The sequence below is a fragment of the Endocarpon pusillum genome (genome assembly GCF_000464535.1).
Source record: "Endocarpon pusillum Z07020 unplaced genomic scaffold C713005, whole genome shotgun sequence".
NCBI lineage: Eukaryota > Fungi > Ascomycota > Eurotiomycetes > Verrucariales > Verrucariaceae > Endocarpon > Endocarpon pusillum.
In genome coordinates, this window is record NW_006913556.1 from 65,285 (window position 1) to 87,955 (window position 22,671).

General features: G+C 49.1%; 5 protein-coding genes across 5 annotated transcripts; 3 read left to right on the forward strand and 2 right to left on the reverse strand.

Annotated features, from left to right (window-relative positions):
* Positions 1 to 566: 566 nt before the first annotated feature.
* Positions 567 to 4,944, forward strand: EPUS_04150 (uncharacterized protein; the record flags this gene model as incomplete). Its single annotated transcript, XM_007788144.1, has 4 exons — positions 567 to 656; positions 892 to 1,123; positions 2,150 to 4,831; positions 4,886 to 4,944. 4 exons carry the CDS (start codon positions 567 to 569, stop codon positions 4,942 to 4,944), a joined length of 3,063 nt encoding a protein of 1,020 aa, XP_007786334.1.
* A 422-nt stretch (positions 4,945 to 5,366) lies between these two features.
* EPUS_04151 (uncharacterized protein) lies at positions 5,367 to 7,901 on the forward strand (the record flags this gene model as incomplete). Its single annotated transcript, XM_007788145.1, has 6 exons — positions 5,367 to 5,385; positions 5,452 to 5,488; positions 5,535 to 5,675; positions 5,735 to 5,869; positions 5,925 to 7,128; positions 7,182 to 7,901. The coding sequence occupies 6 exons, from the start codon at positions 5,367 to 5,369 to the stop codon at positions 7,899 to 7,901; spliced, it is 2,256 nt and encodes a 751-aa protein (XP_007786335.1).
* A 1,418-nt stretch (positions 7,902 to 9,319) lies between these two features.
* Positions 9,320 to 14,780, forward strand: EPUS_04152 (uncharacterized protein; the record flags this gene model as incomplete). The annotated part of the gene is made up of 5 exons (XM_007788146.1): positions 9,320 to 9,746; positions 9,797 to 12,409; positions 12,460 to 12,522; positions 14,239 to 14,397; positions 14,647 to 14,780. The coding sequence occupies 5 exons, from the start codon at positions 9,320 to 9,322 to the stop codon at positions 14,778 to 14,780; spliced, it is 3,396 nt and encodes a 1,131-aa protein (XP_007786336.1).
* Positions 14,781 to 15,366: 586 nt separating this feature from the next.
* EPUS_04153 (uncharacterized protein) lies at positions 15,367 to 16,157 on the reverse strand (the record flags this gene model as incomplete). Its single annotated transcript, XM_007788147.1, has 3 exons — positions 15,367 to 15,541; positions 15,665 to 15,817; positions 15,937 to 16,157. 3 exons carry the CDS (start codon positions 16,155 to 16,157, stop codon positions 15,367 to 15,369), a joined length of 549 nt encoding a protein of 182 aa, XP_007786337.1.
* A 780-nt stretch (positions 16,158 to 16,937) lies between these two features.
* On the reverse strand, positions 16,938 to 17,780 carry EPUS_04154 (uncharacterized protein; the record flags this gene model as incomplete). Its single annotated transcript, XM_007788148.1, has 1 exon — positions 16,938 to 17,780. The coding sequence occupies one exon, from the start codon at positions 17,778 to 17,780 to the stop codon at positions 16,938 to 16,940; it is 843 nt and encodes a 280-aa protein (XP_007786338.1).
* Between the last annotated feature and the right edge of the window lie 4,891 nt (positions 17,781 to 22,671).

Genomic DNA, 22,671 nt, shown 5'->3' on the forward strand with positions numbered 1-22,671 from the left:
TCTACATCCTACACAGCCTTAGGACATGATAAGACAACTACGTAAGGAACATATGCTGCCCATAAAATACTCCCTTTATATCAGTACAAAGTCCCTATATTGCCGATGAATTCGTCACCCAACTTGACTTCTGGGCTGGGCCGCATTACACAGCCTCATTCCTTGGCCGAGACACTGACCAAATGTTGGAGTCCCATGGCATTACTGAAGGAAAGGGAGATCGGAACGGTTGATGCCTATTATTTGTAGCATCTTCATTTCCCTACAACATCCAAGTTGTCTCTGCTGCTTGCTTTCTCAACTGGCTTTAGTTTCTCCAGCCCCCTTTTAGTACCTGTTGTTCCGAAAGCGGTAAAGCGTAGCAAGCAAAACATTCTGGGTGGCATCGCAGTCTTGATTTGGTCCTACTCGTCTCATCCAACTCCGTACCTTAGCCGTCCTCAGCATCATTCCACCCACCAGCCTACGACACTTCCAATTATCATCAACTCTGTCTTCGATCAACACTGTCCATCTACAGCCTTCCAGACCGCGACCGAGCTCTCCGCTGTAAGACCGCCTTCACCATGGCAGATCGTGAGCCAGCATACGATCCCTGGCCAGCTGGTGGATCAGCTGAGGACCGACACCAAGCAAAGATGGACAGAATAAATAAAGTCAGTCTCCGTCTCCTTTCTTATTTTCACCTTTTATTGCAACTTCATTGCATGCTCCCATGGGACACAGCCTGTGGTCCAGCGCTTGCGATAAGCGAAGGACACTCACCAAAGGCGGCTGCGATCTCAACACAACTCCCCCAATCAAGACATATTGTCACTTATCCACTACAACGCCAATCATGGCTGACCAACCAAATTCTTACTGTATGGAACTGATATCTATTTCCAACAGGACATGGATGCTGCAAAGGCGGCGATGAATGACAACATCAGATTAGCGAACACTCGTGGCGAAAACCTTGATACTCTCCGAGATAAGACTGACCATCTGCAAAATCAATCTCAAAGTTTTCGAAAAGGTGCAAACAGGGTTAGGAAGCAGATGTGGTGGAAAGACATGAAGATGCGAATTTGTATCATCGTTGGCATCATCATCCTTCTCATTGTGATCATTGTACCATCTGGTATGCTTTTCCATTCAAACTCTCTAGGGATGAATTTGACAAGGTTTCAGTTGTTGCCTCCAGACACACCTAACACGCCTAATACCCACCAGATACTCTCCATGGTTGGCTGGAGCCCATCTGGAAAACAAGAAATGTATATCGAGGTGGACGGGGCGGAGGGTTACAAGCAGTCTACGTACCGCCATGATGGATAGCATCATGGTACGTTGCGCTGGATTCTCCAGTGAAGTAATAGGCGTTACTATGTGGCTGGATGGTATGCTCTTGGAGGTAAATCTGCCAGGTTTACTGGCCTCAAGCTTGCCAGGTTTTCCTGTGAACCTAAACTTAGTCCAGCAAATGTTCATTTGGTATGTCGCTATGTCCTCAATCACTGAACTTGCAAAAGAGAACTTTCTTTCGTCTCATGACTCTCAGACGATTTCTGAATGGTTTGCTACTCCGGTCTTAAGCCCCATGCTCTCGGCTATCCAACATACTCCGCTCAAGGTGACCCTCTGCAAGGCCGTTCTATCCATTCCTACAGAGTGGCAGATTTGACAACAGCCAAAGGAAGTAATTCCAGAAACGAGTGTGGGAGTATGTTTTCTGTGTAAGAGAGATATAAAGACAGGTTCACACTGTTGCACTCCACAAGAGACGGTTGTAAGGTTAGCATAAACCAATGGAGCCTGGATCAATAGTAGTTTAATAGCGAGCATGAGTAAGATGAAAAAGCTGTGCACCACTAGAGAAAAATCTTCTTCTTGCAGCAACAGACTTGCATGTGGGGGTTACCCCACTGATCTTCCCCAAAAATCAGCAGCAAAATCTGGAGTTGGGCCGGCCACTATGTTCCCTGCTGGAGGAGCGTCTGATAAGAATACCAGAACAGTTTTCTAGTTAAAATTCTCCGTCATTCCTTCGTTCATAAATGCTGCAACATTTCAAGCAAGCCTTTGTGATATCAGTTCATCCCGCTGATACGAAAATTGAGAATCCTGCAAATACATTTTATATTTCATGACTGCTCACACTCGGCAGAGCGAGATCAGATCGGCCAGGCATACAGATACAATTGCAGCTGCCGCATGTCGGTGAGCAGTATGATAGCAGTTCGACCAGCTTCACAGGCAGCATCTCAAGCTGTCCGCTGCTTGGTGCGGTCTTGTGCTTCACCTGCTCTTCGTCAAACATGCAAACTCTCACAGCGGTCCAGTCTTCTGTATCTAGCCCACCGAGACTATTCCTCTCCTTCTGAGCATCATCTTTCCACTCGGTCTACGGTGGTCCAGCTACTCAGCAATATTGGGTCAAAGAGGGAGGTCCAGCAATATCTATCACATTTCAGCTCTGTTTCCTCTCAACAGTTTGCTGTGATAAAAGTCGGAGGCGCAATCATTACGGAGCATCTACAGACCCTTTCTTCGGCACTCGCGTTCCTGAATCATGTCGGACTCTACCCGGTGGTCGTTCATGGAGCAGGACCACAATTGAACAAGCTGCTAGAGGACTCTGGTGTTAAGCCCCAGTTTGAGGATGGTATTCGGATTACAGATCCAAAGACCCTAGGGGTGGCCAGAGCGTTGTTCTTGGAAGAAAACCTAAAACTAGTGGAGGAGCTTGAAAGGCTGGGCGTACGAGCTCGCCCGATCACATCAGGTGTTTTTTCAGCGGACTATCTAGACAAGGAGAAGTACAATCTGGTGGGAAAGATTAACAAAGTTGACAACAGGCCCATTGAGGCGGCGATTCAGGCCGGGTGCCTTCCTATTCTGACTTCCATGGCGGAAACATCGGCTGGGCAGGTGCTCAATGTCAACGCAGATGTCGCTGCCGGCGAGCTTGCTCGAAGTATCCAACCTCTCAAGATTGTCTACCTCTCTGAAAAAGGAGGCCTTTTTAATGGCGATACCAAGGAGAAAATCTCGGCAATCAACCTTGATGAAGAGTACGACCATCTGATGACTCAGTGGTGGGTACGGCATGGGACGAGACTAAAGATTAAAGAAATGAAGGAGCTATTGACAGATTTGCCAAGAAGTTCAAGTGTGGCTATCATTCATCCAGCTGACCTTCAGAAAGAACTGTTCACGGACACTGGGGCTGGTACACTGATCCGACGAGGAAACAAGGTACACGTGAACACTTCCTTGTCTGAATTCGAAGACCTAGAGAAACTTAAAGAGGTCCTCGTGCGAGATCGTGAGGGTCTCGACTCGAAAGCCGTTGTTGACCGCTACTTGAAAAGCTTGGAAGACAGAGATTTCCGAGCGTATTTTGATGAGCCCATGGAGGCACTTGCCATCGTCCTGCCGCCTCAGCAAAACGCGTCGATTGCGCACCTGGCTACGTTCACAATCACGAAAGCTGGATGGTTAACGAACGTTGCGGATAATGTGTTTGCAAGTATTAAAAAGGATTATCCTATGCTTATGTGGACTGTCAAGGAAGACGATGAGAATTTGACCTGGTTCTTCGATAAGGCGGATGGCAGCCTTTCCAAAAGCGGTGAAGTTCTGTTTTGGTACGGCATCGAAAAGAGCGATGACGTCAAAGAACTTATGCTCGAATTCACGAAGCATGGGAGGAAGATGTTCGGAGACATCAACCTGGAATCAAGGTTGCATCGGGCATTCAGGACAGTATCAAACGTTATGGCTAGCGCCACGAATGTGCAACAAGCCAGGGCATACTCGTCGGCTGCAAGTCCGTTGCACTCATATCGATTAATCCGAAGGCAACTTGCGCAGACATCGCCGGGTCGTAGCTACGCGACCACCACCAACCCAAACCCTCCATTAGGCGACAAGAACAATTCCAATTCTCGACCAGCAAAAGTGGCTTTGATCGGCGCCCGGGGCTATACCGGTCAAGCTCTTATTGATTTACTAAACCATCATCCAAACATGGACTTACAACACGTCTCATCACGAGAACTAGCAGGTCAAAAACTGAAGGGTTACGAGAAGAAAGAAATAACCTACGAGAATTTGAGTGCCGAAGACGTGAGACGCATGGCAGAAGATGGTCAGATAGATTGCTGGGTAATGGCACTGCCGAATGGCGTTTGCAAACCATTTGTTGACGCTATCAACTCCGGCTCCAAGAACAGCCTCGTGATTGACTTGAGTGCTGACTATCGATTTGACTCTGAATGGACATACGGCCTACCGGAGCTGATCGACCGGTCAAGAATCGCAAAGGCAACCCGTATCTCAAATCCTGGATGCTATGCGACGGCGGCTCAGCTTGGAATTGCGCCTCTTATTCCGTATCTTGGAGGGCAGCCGACGGTATTTGGTGTTTCCGGCTACTCTGGTGCCGGGACCAGACCCAGTCCCAAGAACGACGTACAAAACCTGACAAACAACATCATTCCGTATAGTCTGACGGACCATATCCACGAGAAGGAAATATCTGCGCAGCTTCAGGAGGACATTGCTTTTGTACCTCACGTCGCGGTATGGTTCCAGGGAATACACCATACTATAAGCATTCCACTGAAGGACGAGATGAGCTCAAGAGATATTAGAACGCTGTATCAGGACAGATATGCAGGAGAGAAGCTTGTCAGGATCATTGGGGAGCCGCCGCTAGTCAAGAACATTGCTGGACGCCATGGCATAGAAATTGGCGGTTTTGCTGTCCATTCAAGCGGAAAGAGAGTGGTGATCTGTGCTACGATTGACAATCTGCTAAAAGGGGCTGCCACACAGTGTCTCCGTAAGTGCATGTCAATGGTAAACCCGAGTCCTTTTACTGACTGATGTGCATTAGAAAACATGAACCTTGCACTGGGATATTCGGAATACGAGGGCATCCCTCTGGAAAGATAGACGGAACAGACCCATGGGCTCTGGCATGGTCTTGAGCGATACTATTATGGTAGTATGGCTACTGCCTTGTAGTAAGTACGTCGCCAGTTTTGCCAAGTATGCTGCCAAGCGTGCACTGGTCAGCTGGGAGTGCTCCAGAGATCATGATCAGATCAGACGGAGGTCGACTTCGAGACGACTTTCTAGATTGGACTGAGAATCTAAAGACCAAAAATGTGGAGAAGGCCACCAGCTCATTGAAAACTACGTGCTAGCTTGCACCTTTACTCTGTGCTTCTCTCGTACATCTCATCATGGTCTATCATCCCGATTCTGCCAACACGTATTCATCTCGACTCGTGTCTCTCTCAGTGTGTTATTTTCTATCTCAAATTTGTCTGGTCCATCAATAGCACCCTCTATTACTATCCCCTCTTCGCGTCATGTTCTACAGTCACGCTAGTAAGTTTCCGTCGTTATAAATTTCTTGTGGCATCTTTGTTGACAGACGTGTCCCTAATGTCGTAGTCCTGACGAGCCGGGAGCACGGTGTTGCCACTGTGTGGTAAGTTTACCAGCCAATACCGCCTTCATTGGACTGACAGGAGCAGGTTAGTCGCCACGCTTGGCTCCAGGTCGTCCCTAAAGACTGTGACGCGCAAGAAAATTCTTGATGTCGACGTCAATAAAGCCTGCGACACGATTCAGAATCCTGACGCGCCTATGGCCCTGCGTCTGCAGGGAAATTTGCTGTGCGCTTTGCCTTATATCCCCTCACCTGTGAGCGTAGACTGACATGCACTTTACTTAGATATGGCGTGGCACGAGTTTACTCACAGCAATGTGGTTATGTCCTTGCCGACACACAAGCCTTTCGTGACAAGGTCCGAGGCGTTTCGATGGTCATCAAGGAACTATCTCTTGACCCAGAGGTAGGGAGAGCGAAGTGAGTCTACTTTCATGGTCACCACGCTGCACTGAAGATTGCTCACCTTGCACAGACCCGACCAACTCAATCTGCCAGACGACCCTGCTTTCATGCCAGAGCTAAATTTGGACTTCGATCTGTCAGGCTTCGACATGCCACTGGAAACTTCTCGCCACTCGAGCCTTATGTCCCCACCATCCCTGATTTCAAGTCGATCCAGCCATTTGGCAGACGAAGAACATGGATCCGAAGAGCCTGCTCTCGAGTTGCCCTCTGGTGACATATCTCTCGGGGCTCGTGTAGGCGGCTTTGATCTTGACTTGACAGCGGGCTTGAGTTCGGTAGGAAAGAGTGAGAGCAGAGCCACTATTCCATCTATCCTCGAAGAAGACAGTGGCATTCTTAATGTGGGCTGGGAATTTGATGAGCATGGGAATATGATCGAAACGGCCGACGCCTCGAAATCCGATGCGGTCGTCGCGTCGGGTGGAGATATTCCCGTGAGTCGCGTTGGGACGGATTCTGCAATCAGTGCAAGAGTACGGCAGGAGCACGCAGAAGGGCGACTAGCTACTGAAAAGGTTCGTCTGCCGTCCATACCGCAGCCTACTGCCACAGGCATTGGACAGAACCTGGGCTTTGACGACGGTATATTGGCATTTGGTGAAGATGAGCATGTACTTCCCGAAGCACAGCGGGTCTCTCCTCGTCAACTAGTAGGCCAGGTTGAGACCACGCGTTCTCCAACCACTGCGTCACCTGTTCAGCCTGTAGAAGAAGAGCTGTCTTCGACAGCGCTATCAGCACCACATAAACGTGCTCGTGCGCCAAAAACTCTTGGCTCGGATGAAAGGCCGGGATTGACCAATGATGAACTGAGACAATGGAATGAGAACTATCTCGATAACATGCGGCAGGTGGTTGATGCCAAACACCCATATAAGCTGGTACATCAAGCCAAAAAGAACGCGGAGTACTGGGTCACGGGACAGGGGATTGGGCGAGTTGGGTGCGGTCTTGGTCAGGATCATGCTCCCGGCCCATTGCAGATGTTTAGTGGATTGACCTTGCTGGCTGCTCTGACAGGGAGAGATATGTCGACAGCGGGTACAAAGCATGCCAGGAGCCCATCAACCACAAATTCGGCAGAAGAAGAAGAAGAGAGACGTGTGCGTGCTAGGGAAGAAGAGGGAGAGCGAGTAGGCCGCGGTCTTGGCGATCAGGATCTTAGTCTGGCTGGGCATGATGACGAGATCTTCGTTGGCGGTGATGAGATGGTAAGTTACCTTTATTGTCCTCAACGGTCATGTAGTGCTGACAGATCTGTCAGGATGTTGAGGTAGGACGAGCTGCTCAAGAAGAGCTCCCCGAAAGACGTTCCTTACAAATGCCATGGGATTCATTCTCCGCTTCACGACAGGGCTCCATTCACCCATTCGGAAGTGCTGCAGGAGGAATGACCTCTAGCGTCGGAGCCCCCGGTCGAGGTTTTGAGCTCGGTCCACCATCAGCCCTCTCCAGGCGCGTATCACGACTCACCACAGCTAGTCCGCTACAAGGCCATGGTCTTCCCGTCCCACTCTCTCAACGCCTCAGCATCATTAGTACACCAGACCGAGAGCGACTCGTAACGAGCAGTGCCCTCGTAGGGGATGATAATGAAATGCTTGGCGGTGAACTGTTGCCGTCAGGGGATGAGAATGAGGACTTCCAGCTCTATGGTCCAGCGGCAGCGGTCGATACACAGACCGCAGCACAGAGCCAGTGGGTTGCGGCTGCCCTGGATTCCGAGTCTCGAAATTTTCTTGATTTTCTCGATGCGCAGATTCAAGCGAGAGAACCTACCGCAGAAAAAGAGCAAGACGAGGAGGGTGAAAAGCTGAGACGGTCAGCGACGTTCGAGGGCCTGCTTCCGCCAACGGAGCACACGAGAGTGGTGGCAGCGCAAGCTTTCCTACATGTCCTTACCCTCGCCTCAAAGAACCTGGTGAATGTTAGGCAGGCTAAGGGGTTTGGGGATATTGAGATTGCTATCACCGTGGAGGTCTGAAAAGAAAGTCGTGGACGGGTAAGTGTCCGAAGACAAACATGTCTACTGTATCTGAGAGCTTTCAAGGCAAGAAAATGTACTAGCTACACTAGACAATCGAGGCTTCTATCCAGATATGGTAAGCAACTTGAAGTGCGCAAACAGAAAAGTCATAGTGAAGATGTATTTGGCGCCAGCGCTCGTAGATAGCAGAACCCAGAAGCACAAGGTCTTCGGCTGCGTTCCGCTCTAACCAATGAGGGGCATGTATCATTTTGACCGCAGTACCGTGATGCGGAGAAGATATCGACTTTCATGCCCTGCTACTGCTTGCAAGGAAGCGGAATCTTCTCGGCAGGCTTCGTACCTGATACTCAATGAAACTGCATGACTTGGAACATGGGAAGCGAAATAGGCAATCTGTCGTCTCTCTCTGCCTTGTTGTTTGGGCATCTTGCTAAGCGAAGGATGGTTATTATACTAGAGCTGTTTGGATCTCGTAATAGTACAGTTTACCGTAGACAGAAGGATCTCAAGAGACTGCTGTGACGTTGTTTGTATCTCTGTACCTAGAGCTAATAGATTGCAGACGTAAAGATAACAATGCTTTTTGAATAGATTTAACAAGGCAGCGTTGTTCTCTGAAAGCTGTTTCAGACCACAATCGACTGTGCTGGGGGGTCGGTGTTATGTCGAATTAAGATTCTCTGTTGAAGTGATGGATATATTAATGACAATGCCTTCACATTGATGATATACGAAGGTAGGAAGACCATGAACAATGCAATACCATCCCAGGTAGAAAACGTGACCATATTTGACGGTCTTCACCATCTGCCATGACAAGATAGTAGGCCTTCAGGTTAACAATTTGAAGTAACGAAGTTAGTGGAAGATATTAGCGGGGCTGCATGCGGCTACTATTCCTTGGCTTTCAGTCTTGACCACCCCGGGCCTGGGAGGCAATTGGCGAGGCTTAGTAGGGCACCGTTGAAGTTTCGGCCTGCGCGAATAATGCAAATGGAAATGTACAGCCGCCGCTTCAAGTCGAGGTCTGAACTCTTCATTGACTGTTGTAGATTTGGAAGGCAAGCATCGAGTCACAAGAAGTTGGTGCAGACGAACTTCACGTAAAATCTTGGACATTGAAGGCGGTACGCCCCTGCATGTCTGACGCAGGGAAATTGCAATCCTGCTTCAGACCTGGTGTGTTGTCCAGCCTTCACAACTCGAAGGGTGTCTCTTTCTTACCACTTGTAAGCTGTGAGCTGTGTAAGTCGCGCAGACCACAAATGACAAGATACAAGCTGAGCCGGTATCCTCGTCGCGGCTTTACTCTACCTTCCGCTGTCCGACCTTCACATCTATTTTCACCATGAGTTACTTGATATAACAACCAAGAGCTGCCCTTTGCTACTGCGGGTTTTTCATGCGACATTATGACTCATAACGAGTACAATCAACGCATGCCGCCGCAACCATCTCGAGGCCAATATCAAGGACAACCACAACTGAACGATTGGTCAAATGATAGTGGACAGTACTACGAGGCTGGCTATCAGCAAGAAGGACAGAGCTATGGAGACTGGGACTATTCTCAACCAGCAGGCGACCAATATGAACAATACGCCCGTCGCAATCAACACGGAGAGGATGCATATCTTCAACCACAGCAAGGCTATAGTCAAACATATGGCCAGCCCTACGATCAGCCGCAGTCGCACCAACAATACCAATATGATCCTCGTTACAGAAGTCAAGGTCAACCTTTAAATGGTCAAACGGAACGGCGGCAGGATACAAGAGAACGGCAAGGCAAAGAGAAACAACGACCGCCGCAGATGGATCTGAAAGCTAAATCTAAGTGTAAGTGGATATTTGTCTGCTTCGAAATGCTGCTGACAGTCACGTAATAGCTCGAGAACGAATCCTGCCAGCAACGGTTTCTCCAGTAGTTGTTGCGTGGGACAACCCGTTTCCTGTCTTCAACCCCAAGAAGAAGGATGACAAGAAGAAGCACTCCAGCTTGGACAAGGATATGTCAAAGATGAAGATGACAGATCAACTTGACACCCGGCCCCAAACTTCACAAAGTCACAGAAAGGGTGATAACCCTAGACCTCATACTTCCCAAGGTCATCGAAGACCAGAACCACAGCTTAACAGTCCTGGTTTCTCTTCACCTCATGCGATGTCTCCTATCGATCGATCTGCAGAGCTACGAAATATTGCAACATCGAACCAGAGAAACTTCAGTGAAGGCCAGAGGCCAGTCAGACCCCCTCTCAACCCTCTGGGGTCGGATCGATCAATTGCAAGCTTTCAAGGAGAGCCTGCTCCTAGATTGCAACAATCACAACGAAGCATGACTTTGCCAGATAATGCCGCTGGAGGAATGACCGGAAGGAAATTGCAGAGGAATCCACTTTCCCAAAATAGTAGGAAGCTCTCGGGCAACAAAAGTGGCCCACCGGAACCGTACAATTACGTGCCAGCTCCAATCAGTCCAGTCCCAGGTCCAGCTATCACTCAACAGCCTAGAGAGAATTCAATGAGTTCTGCCCGGAATGCCTTGACCTCTCCTGAGATGCCAAACTTCGACGCTATCTCACCATCTGCAAACGAGAGAACCGAGGATCCTTTGCATGTGCAGACCGAAAATACAAAGCCAGCCTATCAAAAGGCCACATATCAAGCTCCAGTCAGTGGTGCGGGATTGCCCAGAAGTCAGTCTCAACCTGACTTTCAACTTGATCAAGGAGATCGACCAAGCTTTGCGGGGTTTACCTTTGACCTGCCAACGGATAGTCGCAACACTCAATACACGAACCAGCAACAATTCCAGGCTAGCTACAAGCAAGCGTCATCGCAATCTTACAAGGCACCTAGTCCGATGGCCGGGCCCTATTCTGCACCCCAAAGCCGACTTATAGATGATCAGCATCCTAACAAACAAGGCTACGAGCAAACCCAATCAGTAAGCAACGCAGAAAGGTACGGTGGTGCTATCACACAACAAGCTCAATATCGTAGCACTAGTGATACGCAGCAGTACCCATCCAGAAGTCAAAGTCGTTCCGCCAATCGTGATCCAGCTTACGATTATGGCATGGAAGAGTACAAAGGTGGTTCTAGTCCTCAACGAGGCTATCCAGGCGAAGTACCAGGCAGATTCAATCAGCGACCTTCACAAGATACACAACAGTTCTATCGAGAACAAAGGCAGTACCCAGCGCAGATAGACACCCGCCAGGACCCCTTCAACGCGTTGCAACAGCAAAGAAGTCAGTCTCCGAATTCTGCTCATCCGCCTCCATCGAGGCAGTACGACACAAGAAAAAACTCGGCTTCAACTAACCCTGATGCGCTGCCTGCTCATCCCGTACCCGTCCGCCCAGGCTTATTGCAGGAAGCTTCAGTTGCTTCGCCTGCTACAATCCAAGGGCATCCCAACCCCTATCTGCCACCACCAAAGAATTCAGATACGATGGCGACAACATTGCAAGAAGAAAAGCCACCAGCAGTGACTGCATATGATTTGAACCTCCTGCTACAAACCATCAAGAACAACCCAAATGACCACAAGGCAGCCCTGACTCTGGCTAAAAAGTTAGTCGAAGCCGCCTCCACAATATCAAACGAGGGAGGGAAAGCAGACGCCAAGACGGCGCAAAAGAATAAAGAGAGATATATCTTTGACGCTCATAAATACCTGAAAAAATTAGTGCACCAGGGATACCCGGATGCTATGTTTTATCTTGCGGAATGCTACGGGCAAGGGTCGCTAGGACTGCAGGTGGACCCCAAAGAAGCCTTTCGTCTCTATACGTCTGCCGCAAAAGCGGGTCATGCTCAGGCAGCTTATAGAGTTGCTGTCTGCTGCGAGATGGGCAATGAAGAGGGCGGAGGGACGCGAAGAGACCCGATCAAAGCGATGCACTGGTACAAACGGGCGGCATCGATGGGGGACACGCCTGCGACGTACAAATTTGGCATTATTCTCTTGAAGGGCTTGCTCGGACAGCCGAGGAATCCGAGAGAAGCAGTTTCTTGGCTCGAGCGCGCAGCGAAGCAGGCGGACAAGGAGAATCCGCATGCACTGCATGAACTGGGGCTGTTGTATGAGAATGCCTCGCCAAGCGATTCGATTGTCAAGGATGAGAATTATGCCCGACAGCTGTTCACGCAAGCTGCGGAATTAGGATACAAGTTTTCACAATTTCGACTTGGCTCGGCCTACGAATATGGTATGTTAGGATGTCAGATCGACCCTCGGCAGAGTATTGGGTGGTATACGAGAGCTGCGGCACAGGGAGAGCACCAATCTGAACTGGCGTTGAGTGGGTGGTATCTCACTGGCTCTGAAGGCATCCTACAGCAAAGCGATACCGAGGCCTACCTTTGGGCAAGAAAGGCAGCGAATTCGAGATTAGCGAAGGCGGAATATGCGATGGGTTATTTCACCGAGGTTGGCATAGGCTGTACTGCTAACCTGGACGAGGCTAAAAAGTGGTACTGGAGGGCTGCTTGTAAGTGTTCTCCGGTCCATTGCAGCTGTTCTGACTGATCAATGCTCTAGCACAAAACTTTCCTAAAGCTCGACAGCGCCTAGAAGATTTGAAGAGAGGCGGCGCGAAGATGAGTAAGACAAGAGTTTCACGGTCGGCGTTCAACAGGCAGAACGAAGGTGAATGCACAGTTATGTGATCTGTCCTTGGATAGGATCGAATGGATTGGTGGTTATTCTGCTCCTCGGTTGCTGAGCCTAAGTTAGCGCTCATCTGCCAGGGGATCAAGCATATCATTTCCGCCTACTTTCAAGCCTGGATCCTTATGGGGATAAACTGACGAAGTATGTACAATACGTTTCTCTATGCTTCAAGGAATCTATTAGCTCGATCACTGGGTTAATGATGGATCACGTACTGCAGCACGAAGCAGGCTGTATGTAGTATCGTCATACAATAGGATACGTCTACTTGTGCACGAGAAGCATTGTCAGTCGCTCAACTCGAAGCGCCCAGTCCCCGGCTTGACTGAATTTCTCAAGTCGCAGCTGGTCACCAAATGAACTTGCCTCGTGAAGTAGATGTGGTATGTACTAAGTTAGGCACCCAATATCGTACGGAGTCCTGAACAAAACTAAGTATATGGTAAAGAATGCCTTCAAAGGCACATTGCCTGCATCCACAAGTTAAGGTCAGCTGGAGGCTCCTCCGTACTGCTGTAGTCATTCTCTAGCCTGCTTTTAACTATTCAACCTGCCGGCGAACTCCATGGCTCCTTCATTGCGCCTCAGCACTTCAATCTGTATTGGCGATATGAACACACTCTAGAAATAGACATTATTTCAGGCTGGTTACAATCCACTGGAATCTGTGTGTAGCAAAGGTGTTTTTTTCTTCCTAAGATAGAGCCCTTTAGAGCATTAAACCCTTAGATTCGTTCTCTAGAGAATCTAGACTAAAACACTTTGTGATCTCCACAGTAATAAGAAGCCATCCGCGGGCAGGGGATAGACCCTTAGCTGAAGTCGAGTTCCCCCAGTTTGATCATCAAGAATACAATCCTCCAACAATTCAGAGCATCACCACAATTGTGCCTTCACCCTTGAACAATGTATCATTCTCAAGACGTTAGACATGCTCGCTGAATTTCACAGCCTTGTGACGGATGATCACCCCCCTCCCTCTCTCCATTTAAAATTGACGCAATGAGCATTAACGCTTATGCGTCGACCTGCAGTGCCACAAGATCTTAGCGTCCTGCCTGTTCACGACCAGTGAGATCGAGATCTCGACATCACCTGTTGCATGCCTAACAACTGCAGCATCATCCCACACGGCATTTTGGTGAAGGCCAAGTTTCAACATTTCATCATTACCCAATGCGGGACCGTTTCCTGGAGTACAAAGTCAGGCGCCGTCGGGACTGGTCACGACGTTAGGGGATAATTACATCATGAAAGTAGATAAAGATGAGATCCCCGGATTCGGCTGTATGCAGGTACTCGTGCATCGTCCAGCAAGCATAGCCAGATCTTACCATATTTCACACTTCAGATCATCATTTCCCCCTTAAGTCTTCTTGTCTTCCTCGTACCCTGTACCTGCAGATCGTGCGCAAAGGAACATCTATGACCAGTCCATGAGGTTCTAGTCCAGCCTTGTACCTGTCACACTCTCCACCTTTTTCATAGCTCATATTTCCCTGCTCACTCTTTCGTCACTATTTAATCTAATGCAACGCTTCCCTTCGTTTCATCGAAATTCTTCGTCCACTGGCATTCGTACGGCCAGGGATCATCTCTCGGATATCTTGAATAGACATTATTCTGCTGCTGCTGGGTCACAGACAGAGAGATCGGAGAAAGGACAGCGCCAGAGGAAGAGTGCGGGTGGAGCTTTGTCGCTCAACACGCAGAAAGTGAACAGGAAGATGCCATCCAGTAAAGGCACCCCAACAGATCCTGAGCTAAGGGAGGAGGTCAAGGAGGAAGTCAAGGCCGAGGAGAAAGGTGAGCTCTACTTTACATATCTTTCTGATTTCCAAGATATCATTCTATGAAGCCTAGCATATCCACTATGAAGTTCTTACTGCTATCATGCTGTTTTCCCTTTCCTTTCACTCCTTTCCCAGGAAAACAAGCCTCAGCTCCGACCTGGACCCTGTGCCCCATACACAATGGATTACACACACACAATGCATTACCTCTACAAAACCAGTCTCGAATGAATGAATAGCCCTAACATATTTGGCACATCAGGCGGAGGCGCAGGCTCCTGGTCAGCATGGAAAGCCGGCGAGATGGCCCGCCGCTATGAGGCCAGGGGTGGAGACTACGAGGACACCGGAGACAACAAAAACAAGGCACAGAAGGGTGCTCCGGAGAAGAAATGATTATTTATTCCTTTCCAAATTGCGGCTATATGGAGACGGTTGATATTGCATTGAATGGCTTTGTTGGAAAGGGAACAAAACGCATGGATGCAAACGGCGCAATGCGGTTGGAGGTTTGAATTCAGTCAACAACTTTTGATGGTGAGAATAATGGATTCGGAGTATGTCACGGTTCTGGGCTGCGCTGTTTGTGTGCGGGCCAAAGCGATAGGTTATGCTCGATGCCTTTTGAAAAATGGGTTGTTGTGTTACGGAGGAAATATGTGTTGCGCACTTTGGCATATTAATTTCGGCTGGTACTGGAGACTTATGGGAAGAGGGAGACGGGCAACGTTCTAGCCGCAAGCTCGAATCGGAGCAATTGTCCACTATTTTCTGTTTGACTGTTCCACTGTGGATGCTCGGTTTCCAAGTGTTCATGTAAGACTTCGTGTAGTGCCCTCTGCACCCTAGTTTCGAGAGTGGACCAGCGGTATCTTCGATCTCTACAAGTATAGTCTGTCCATCCTTGGGTCACTGAATCCTGGCCTCGATTGTGTTCCCCGTAGCTATCAATGATGCTCCAACTCCCTATACCCGAATTGTTCTATGGAACCACCTTCTTTACATCCTCTTTCACCCCTTTCGCTGCGCTTCTTATCTCCTCCTTGCTCTCCTCCAGCGCCCCCGCTTTCGACCCTTTCACACTCGCCCTGTATGCCAGAATCCGACTCACTTGGACAGACGCCACGATCGCGACGCAGAAATTCACTGCTGCTAATCTGTCTCACGAAACAGGAAATAATAGGTCAGCCTAATGTCTAAATTCGTCGAGCGGTAGTATCGAGTCCGGAAGTAGGAAAGAGATAAAATTCGGAAAGATAGGAAGGTGAGAGTAATCGTACAGATAGTTCTTGGGTTTGATGATGAAGCACCACCTCGTCCAAATACTCCCCGTAGCTGTCAACGCCAGATTCTGCGTCAGGGAGAGCTTGTCTGCGGGACGGAAGAAGTCGCTGACGCCCGCGAGGAGGATGGCCCATTTCATTACCGGTGCCCTGTTTCACCCACCATTGGATATCAGCATACATTCAAACCCCAAACATTGTTCGACCCCCAAGGAATGGCTGGCAGATTTGGAAAAGGGTATGAGAGGGGATAAGGTGTCCCTGCTAACCAAAAGTGCACCGTCTTAAGCCCGACTTCACTCGTCCATAATCGCTGTAAGATACTCTGCTTTGCGCCTGGAGCGCCCTCGACGGTTGGAGTTCCCGCGACGGTTTGCTGATACCGCCGGAAGATCTGGTTGCGCTGCTGGCGGAGGAGGAATGGGGCACGAAAGGTGGTGAATTGGTGAGTTCGGGTGAAGAGGAGGCGGAGGGGGGAAGAGGAGGGCATGGCGGACTGTAGAGGGATGATGAGGATCTAAGGATTAGGAGAGGAGAAGAGAAGAGTTTTGCTGAGGTCTATAGTTGAAACTTCTCCTACTCTGTTGGGGAGAGAGTGGGATAATTGGGATAGACGATAACTCCGCAGTCCGAGAGGCCGCTAGCGAGATGACTGTTTCCGACATTGCCAAGAAATGGATGGAGCTTCAAGTTGATTTGGTTGCAGTCGCAGGCAGCTGGTGCCAGGACGAAGTCTCCTCACTACAATCATGGCTGCCAAATATGCCTTCACCTCGGGCCTGAGAGAGGTCCGATTCCACCTCTGTCATTCCTCGCCAGCAAGCGACGCGGCAAGGTATTGCCCTCATCATCCACAAGAGCTTCTCTACTCCTCAAGCACCATGCTGACATGATACACAATTGATCAGATCGTTCCTGAAGCGAGCATATCCTACTATGAAGAAGCACAATCCGCATATTCCGATCCTGATAAGAGAAGCAACGGATACCGAGCCAAAGATATGGACGAGATATGGTGGGTAGCTTGGGCTTGCTTCTCTGCATAACTGATCTGCTATAGGACGTGGTAAGGAGAGGTCAGAATCGTTATCAGGTAGGGCACGCTTCAGATGGTGTGGGCCGTAAAAAGCTGACAGTTTTCCCGCAGGACTATCGGACAAGGAAATCGAGGATAGGGTCACTAGTCTGGTCAAAACGGAGCTCTCATGATATCTCTACCTCGTGTCCTACACTGCGCTGTGTATATATTGAAAGATATCGAGCTAATTCATTATCCTGAACGCACCTCTCCGAACCTGAATTGCGCCCAGCTCAGACTGCCCTCTCCCATCGTCCATAACCTCTTCCCTCTATCGCTGCCCGCCGCCCCAACCCCAACATGAATTGGCAACAGGTGCTCCAACGTCGGATGGGCTCTCTTGACATCAGTCCTCTTCACCAGTTCCTTCATTTTCGCATCCCTATCGCTCCCCGGTTCGCTCTCTACCGCCTCCCTCAACGCCTCATCAAAACTAGCCGTATAGGACAATGGCTTCGGATCTTTGATCGTGACCCACATATCCCTCAGGTTATGGACAGCCATTCCACTTACCACGATCAAAATATTCTCCTCCCTCAACCTTGCCACCACCCTTCCCAGCCGAAGATGCTCCTCCGCATCCTCCGCCCCAAAAAGACTTACTTGCACAATTGGGGGCATCTCCTTCTCAAGCCCCTCAAAGACAACCTTAAACGGCACCCACACTCCATGATCCAGTCCCCTTTCGACCCCCACCGCCTTCACTCCACCTTCGTTTAATACGTTCATCACCCGCTGACTGACCTTGCCCGATGCCCGGTACGGAAACTTGGTCTTGTAATAGTGGTCTGGAAATCCGTAGAAATCGTAGATGAGCGGTAACGGCTGATCGGATGTGTTCACCTCGATGGTATTTGGTCCGGAGGAGGATTGCCAGTGCGCGGAGAAGACGACGATGGCGACTGGTTTCGCACTGGTGTTGGAGATTTCGCGGCCGATGGATTGCAATTGTGGGTAGACGGGGTGGGTGGGGGTGTGGCAAGTCTGCGGGCCGCCGTGGGAGAGGAAGTAGATGGGTGTTTTCTGAGCCGTCATTGTGGTATGAGGTGGGATATGGCCTTGAGGAGAGAGTTTGGTTTGGGCTGAGCGCAGAAAATGTCTAGAGAGTTCTGTGGCTCCGAGTAAAGAGGTTTTAATGCCCTGTGCTCTGGATATGAAGGAAGCCAAGTCGATCATAGGGCAAGGGGAGTGGAGTAGTAGAACGGCTATCACGATCCCAAGAAGCCCAGTATTAAGGAGTAATAGGGCGGCGGGCTTGGCGTTTAGTGGTTGCATTCAAGAACAGACTTTTGAATGATGAACGAGAGAACACATAAAACGTTGGAAATGAGTGTACTTATGTGATTACATGCGTAGTAAGTGATTATCAATGGACGTTCGTATTCTAGAAGGCAGTTCATGTACTGTCATTCCTGAGTCAGCGAGCGCGGAACGCCATTCCGTTATGCTTGCATACGCATTGCTCCCCCACCTGATCTCGAGTTGAAATCAAGTTAAGTTAGGCCGCCCATGGGACGGGACTTGTCTGAGCAGTCATTGCTAACTCGTCCTGACTTGTGCATTGTTTGTGGAAAGGATAGACCATGATGAAAGAGCATTGATCGCGTGCTTCAGAGTAGCCAATCCATTGCTGACCCTACTTCGCTACACATTTTCAATGTTTCACCTTATCAATGCCCAAATTGAGCCTTGTTCTTGTAAACTGGATAGTAGCTTATGCGATGATTGCTTTTTGATGTTTGCCAAAGTTACTGGTACCAAGATATCTCACCAAGACCGCATTGAGAACGCCTGCATTCTGGCAATTAGTCTAACACATGCACAATGAAGTTGGATGTGAATCCTTGCGAGAGAAGCGAGACCAACCTGAATTCTCACCGGCTACGATTCCTCAAAGGTCGTCAATCACCCGTGGTGTTGTCTCTGCACGCTTCTTTGTCCTGTTATGGGTCCTGTTATGGAAAATGGTCAACATGCTTTGCCCACCTCAGGCCCTTTCTCTACCTATCGCTGTCAACCCTTATCTCAATCTGTTCACCTTGCTTCGGGCGAGGAAGAGCCGGGTTTTAGAAATGTTTGTGCAGCAGAGGAGGCAGCAATGAGCACATGTTAAAGCATGCAGATTCAGATCAATAAAGGACCGAGTTTCGATTGGAGAAAATCCTGGTACATCTTGTGAAGCATGCATTGTATGCAAGTTGGCGATACGTGCCGCCCACGACACTCGCTGGTACAGATGCTACTGATCGAAACAGACGCACTCCTCAATCCTTCAATCCCCAAGAGGACGAACGGGTCAGGCTGAGACCTTGAAAGCAAGTATCGGTAGCGGCATGAAGGGTACGTATGCTTCATGATGGACGGATTGAAGAGTGAGAAACATGAACTCATTTATATTCTTCACCCTCGACATCCTTCAGAGCATCTGGAAAGATGTCTTCTCAAATTTCATCATTGAGCAAGACTAATCCACTAAACAAGAAGGTAATATATCAACTGCAGGCAAAAAGAAGAGATTTCTTAGCTCCTTCGGTGTTAAGATGCGTTACTATTACCATCCTCACCGCGTCGGTCTGCCTCCAGCTTCTTGAGGCTGTGGATCACTAACAGTTTGAACAGCGCTATCATTCTTGGATGCAAAAGGCAGCTCTGGACATTGAGAGCGGGCACAATATGGGGCTCGCAAGTCCGGCCAGACACTCAATTAGCAGTTCTTGGTGTCATCAATAAGGTCTTGGATTACCAGGTCACAACGTCATCGAGCACATAGCTTTGTTGGTCATCACCCTGCGCATGGCACGAAAGTCATCGGACAACGGCCCAACTGGAGTGTGTATCCTATTGATTTCGAAACGAAGGAACAATTGTTGAAGCCGTGGATCGCAATTGCAAGCTTCATCGAAAGGTGCCATCTGTTCGGCAGGCCATGCCTCAATCGTGCTAGCTATCCTCGGTTCTGCGTTACCCTGGTGGTCTCCATCTGTTTTCTGCTTCAAGCCGCTGCAATGAACACTGTCGGACTTCCTAAAGCTTGGCGGTTTCCAGACTTATGGCCCAAATTCAAATTGAATGATGCTTTGATGACGTTGACGATGCCTCGAATGAATTTGACGTCTATCGATCGGGTGGACTACCAGTACACAGGACTAAAAAAGGTCAGAAGCGGTTCCCTTGGGTCTACGCTTGCACTGGCCTCGGCGTCCAGGTATGTTATGCTCAACCTACTCGACAACACCTACTCTAAGCCGCCAGGCAGGTCGTATGCGAATGGAAATTTGCATATGCTACAGCTGTTTACACGAATACATCCGCTTCAATGGTTCAATCAATTTCGATTCAAGGGTTTGCTATCATTGACACATACAACCATACGAAGGAGACTGGTCCCATACATGCGAGGGTTTCCGCGGCAATGATGGGAACCTCCATCTCATTGTTCGAATGCTAACGACCTGGTGTAATCCAGGTCCAGTAGCAAATCTCAGCGCTGGTACAACTCTCGTACAGGTTTCTGAGCCTTCGAGCTCAAACGCATACTTGGACTTCCAGATCGCCTCGGATGCAAAGTAGAATTCCACCGGCGCATATTGCGCTCTAAGGTTGCAACAAGTACTCTTTCCACTTGATTTCTGGCTGGCGTATCCCGGCCTAGACGGCGTGAATTATAATAGTCTAAACCCCACGGCTGATACATTTCCCACGTATCTACCCTCTGCAACCGAAGTTCTAAATCTTCGGCGCTTAGCCGAGCGGTTCTCATTGATGCTTCCATGTCTTGATGGCCTGCTGCCAGGAAGCTCATTCGCAGAGCACCTCGTTTTCGCGGCCTGGAACCTATGAAGTTAAAGGTTGGGGTTCGAAACCGAGATCGATAGTCTTACGTCTGCTGTTGCATTAGTCATGCAGTCTCTGATCACTAGCGCGAATTGGAACATGACGGCCTTGGCCGTAGAGAAAACCACATCCTACCACAAGAAAAGGGACACATCAACTACTCCACCAAAAGGACAGCGCTTGTGGGTTTCGAACCACACTTAATTGATGTACCCCCCACTGACTCCATATTGGCTGGTACGTGTACGGCTCTGGGCCCAGACTTTTCTGGCAGTGGGCGACAGGAGCCGGGCTCTCGGTCCTTTTTTTGACTCTCGTATTTGATGTCTATCTGATACTCCGCTACCGAATAGCACCGGGACCATGGCTAACGCTAGGTGGCATGATGAATGCGGGCAAATGCAGGGGAAAGGCTGCGTAAAGTGCGAACAAGCTGCGCTGGTGTTACATCGGAGGATGGCAAAAGGATGAAGTACTATGTAAGAGGTGTAGGAGGCTGGAAAACGGAGATTACCGATGACCCTACCAATGGGACAATGGTGGAGAAGGGCAAGCGATACGGAGAGCTGGAAGACCGATTGAAGGACTGTGTAGATGCCTTGACCTAGCTTACGTAGACAATGGAATTAGACTTGACTGAAGTTCGTGGCTGCCTGGTAGAAGGCATAGGAATGGGTGTAGTCAGATCGAGTCGGTAAGGAAAACATTTCCAATTTTGATGTCTGGCTGACCCTTGAAGCATGGAGTGGGCTGCAATGATCAACTGATTGAAGAATGGCATAGTCCGCTCTTCTTGCACGGTTGCAGCCGTGGCTTGGTGGCGTTCTTCAGCTCCCATGTGCGTTTGTGATTCTAGATATGAGGTAGTAGCCCAGTAGTTACTAAGTTCGGAATTTTCCCTCTTGGTGTAACTGGTTGATCACTACGGTAGGAGACATACGTACTACGGTAGGAGGCATATTAAATGTAACCCTCTCCACTAGTAAAATTGTTATTAACAACCTTCATACAGGTGCCCTTACCGCGCTTGTACAAATAACGTACCACCCTAGGGGGTCATTTACCGCGTTCGACGCGTTAAACTTTCTCAATCGATTCTATCTTATTCTACAACTACAACAAATCAATCAATGCCAGCAAGATGCCAGGGAGTTATGGATGCCAATGGGATGCATGGTGGATCAGTCCTAATCGAGCGATTTTGTGGCGTTCTATCTTGGCGTTACAAGCTGTTACTAGAGCGGGGGTTACATTTAATATGCCTCCTACCATAGTAGTACGTAAGTACCTTAGTATGTATCCCCAGCACGGTGCTAAGAGCTGCTAGTATCAGATACGTCGCTACCGCACTTTCCTGAAGCTTCTCCTATCAACAGCCACACAATTCATTTGATACAGTACAGCTATATCTTTGTGGGCCTAACGGCCATGTACGGAGTACAGCAGCTGTTTTGAGGGATAAATACTAGCGCCGTGCTAAGAATACCTCAGCCAGGTACCGTAGTATCTCGTGCTGACATCGAAACATCTACCACTACAGGTCTTCAGCCGCTTAACCCGGCGCATCCTCTACTCATTACTTCGGTTTTTCACTGGCTCGCAGCTTTTGACAGGTACTTTTCACATGGTTCGGATGGATCTAAGGTGTGGTGTCAGTGTCAGACATAAGCCAGTTTCTTACTCGAGTACGTACGGTCGCTCCGAAGGCCACGGTCATTTTTGGTCCCACATGTTGTTAAGGATCAACAACGGAGCCGATGAGAGCAAGGCCCCCAATGTGGTACGGGACGGAAGGAGGAGCAAGATTCTTGTCTGATCGGATTGGATTCGATGCTCCTGCTTAACCCGTATTGACTCAGCTCCAATGTCACCTTGTATTAGCCACCTCAGGAGCGAGTCTGTGGTCATTCATCTATTTTGTGCTTCATTGCCACCGTTTTCACATGGCTAGCTGCACGTTGACTCAGGTTCGACCGCCTACGATCAGAAAGGTAAGGTTCATGGCAAAGATGAAATCTCAGCCCGCCACTGGACAGCGATCCGATCTTAGACAAGATCATACGGATAGGTATATATATTGATACAGTGTTCG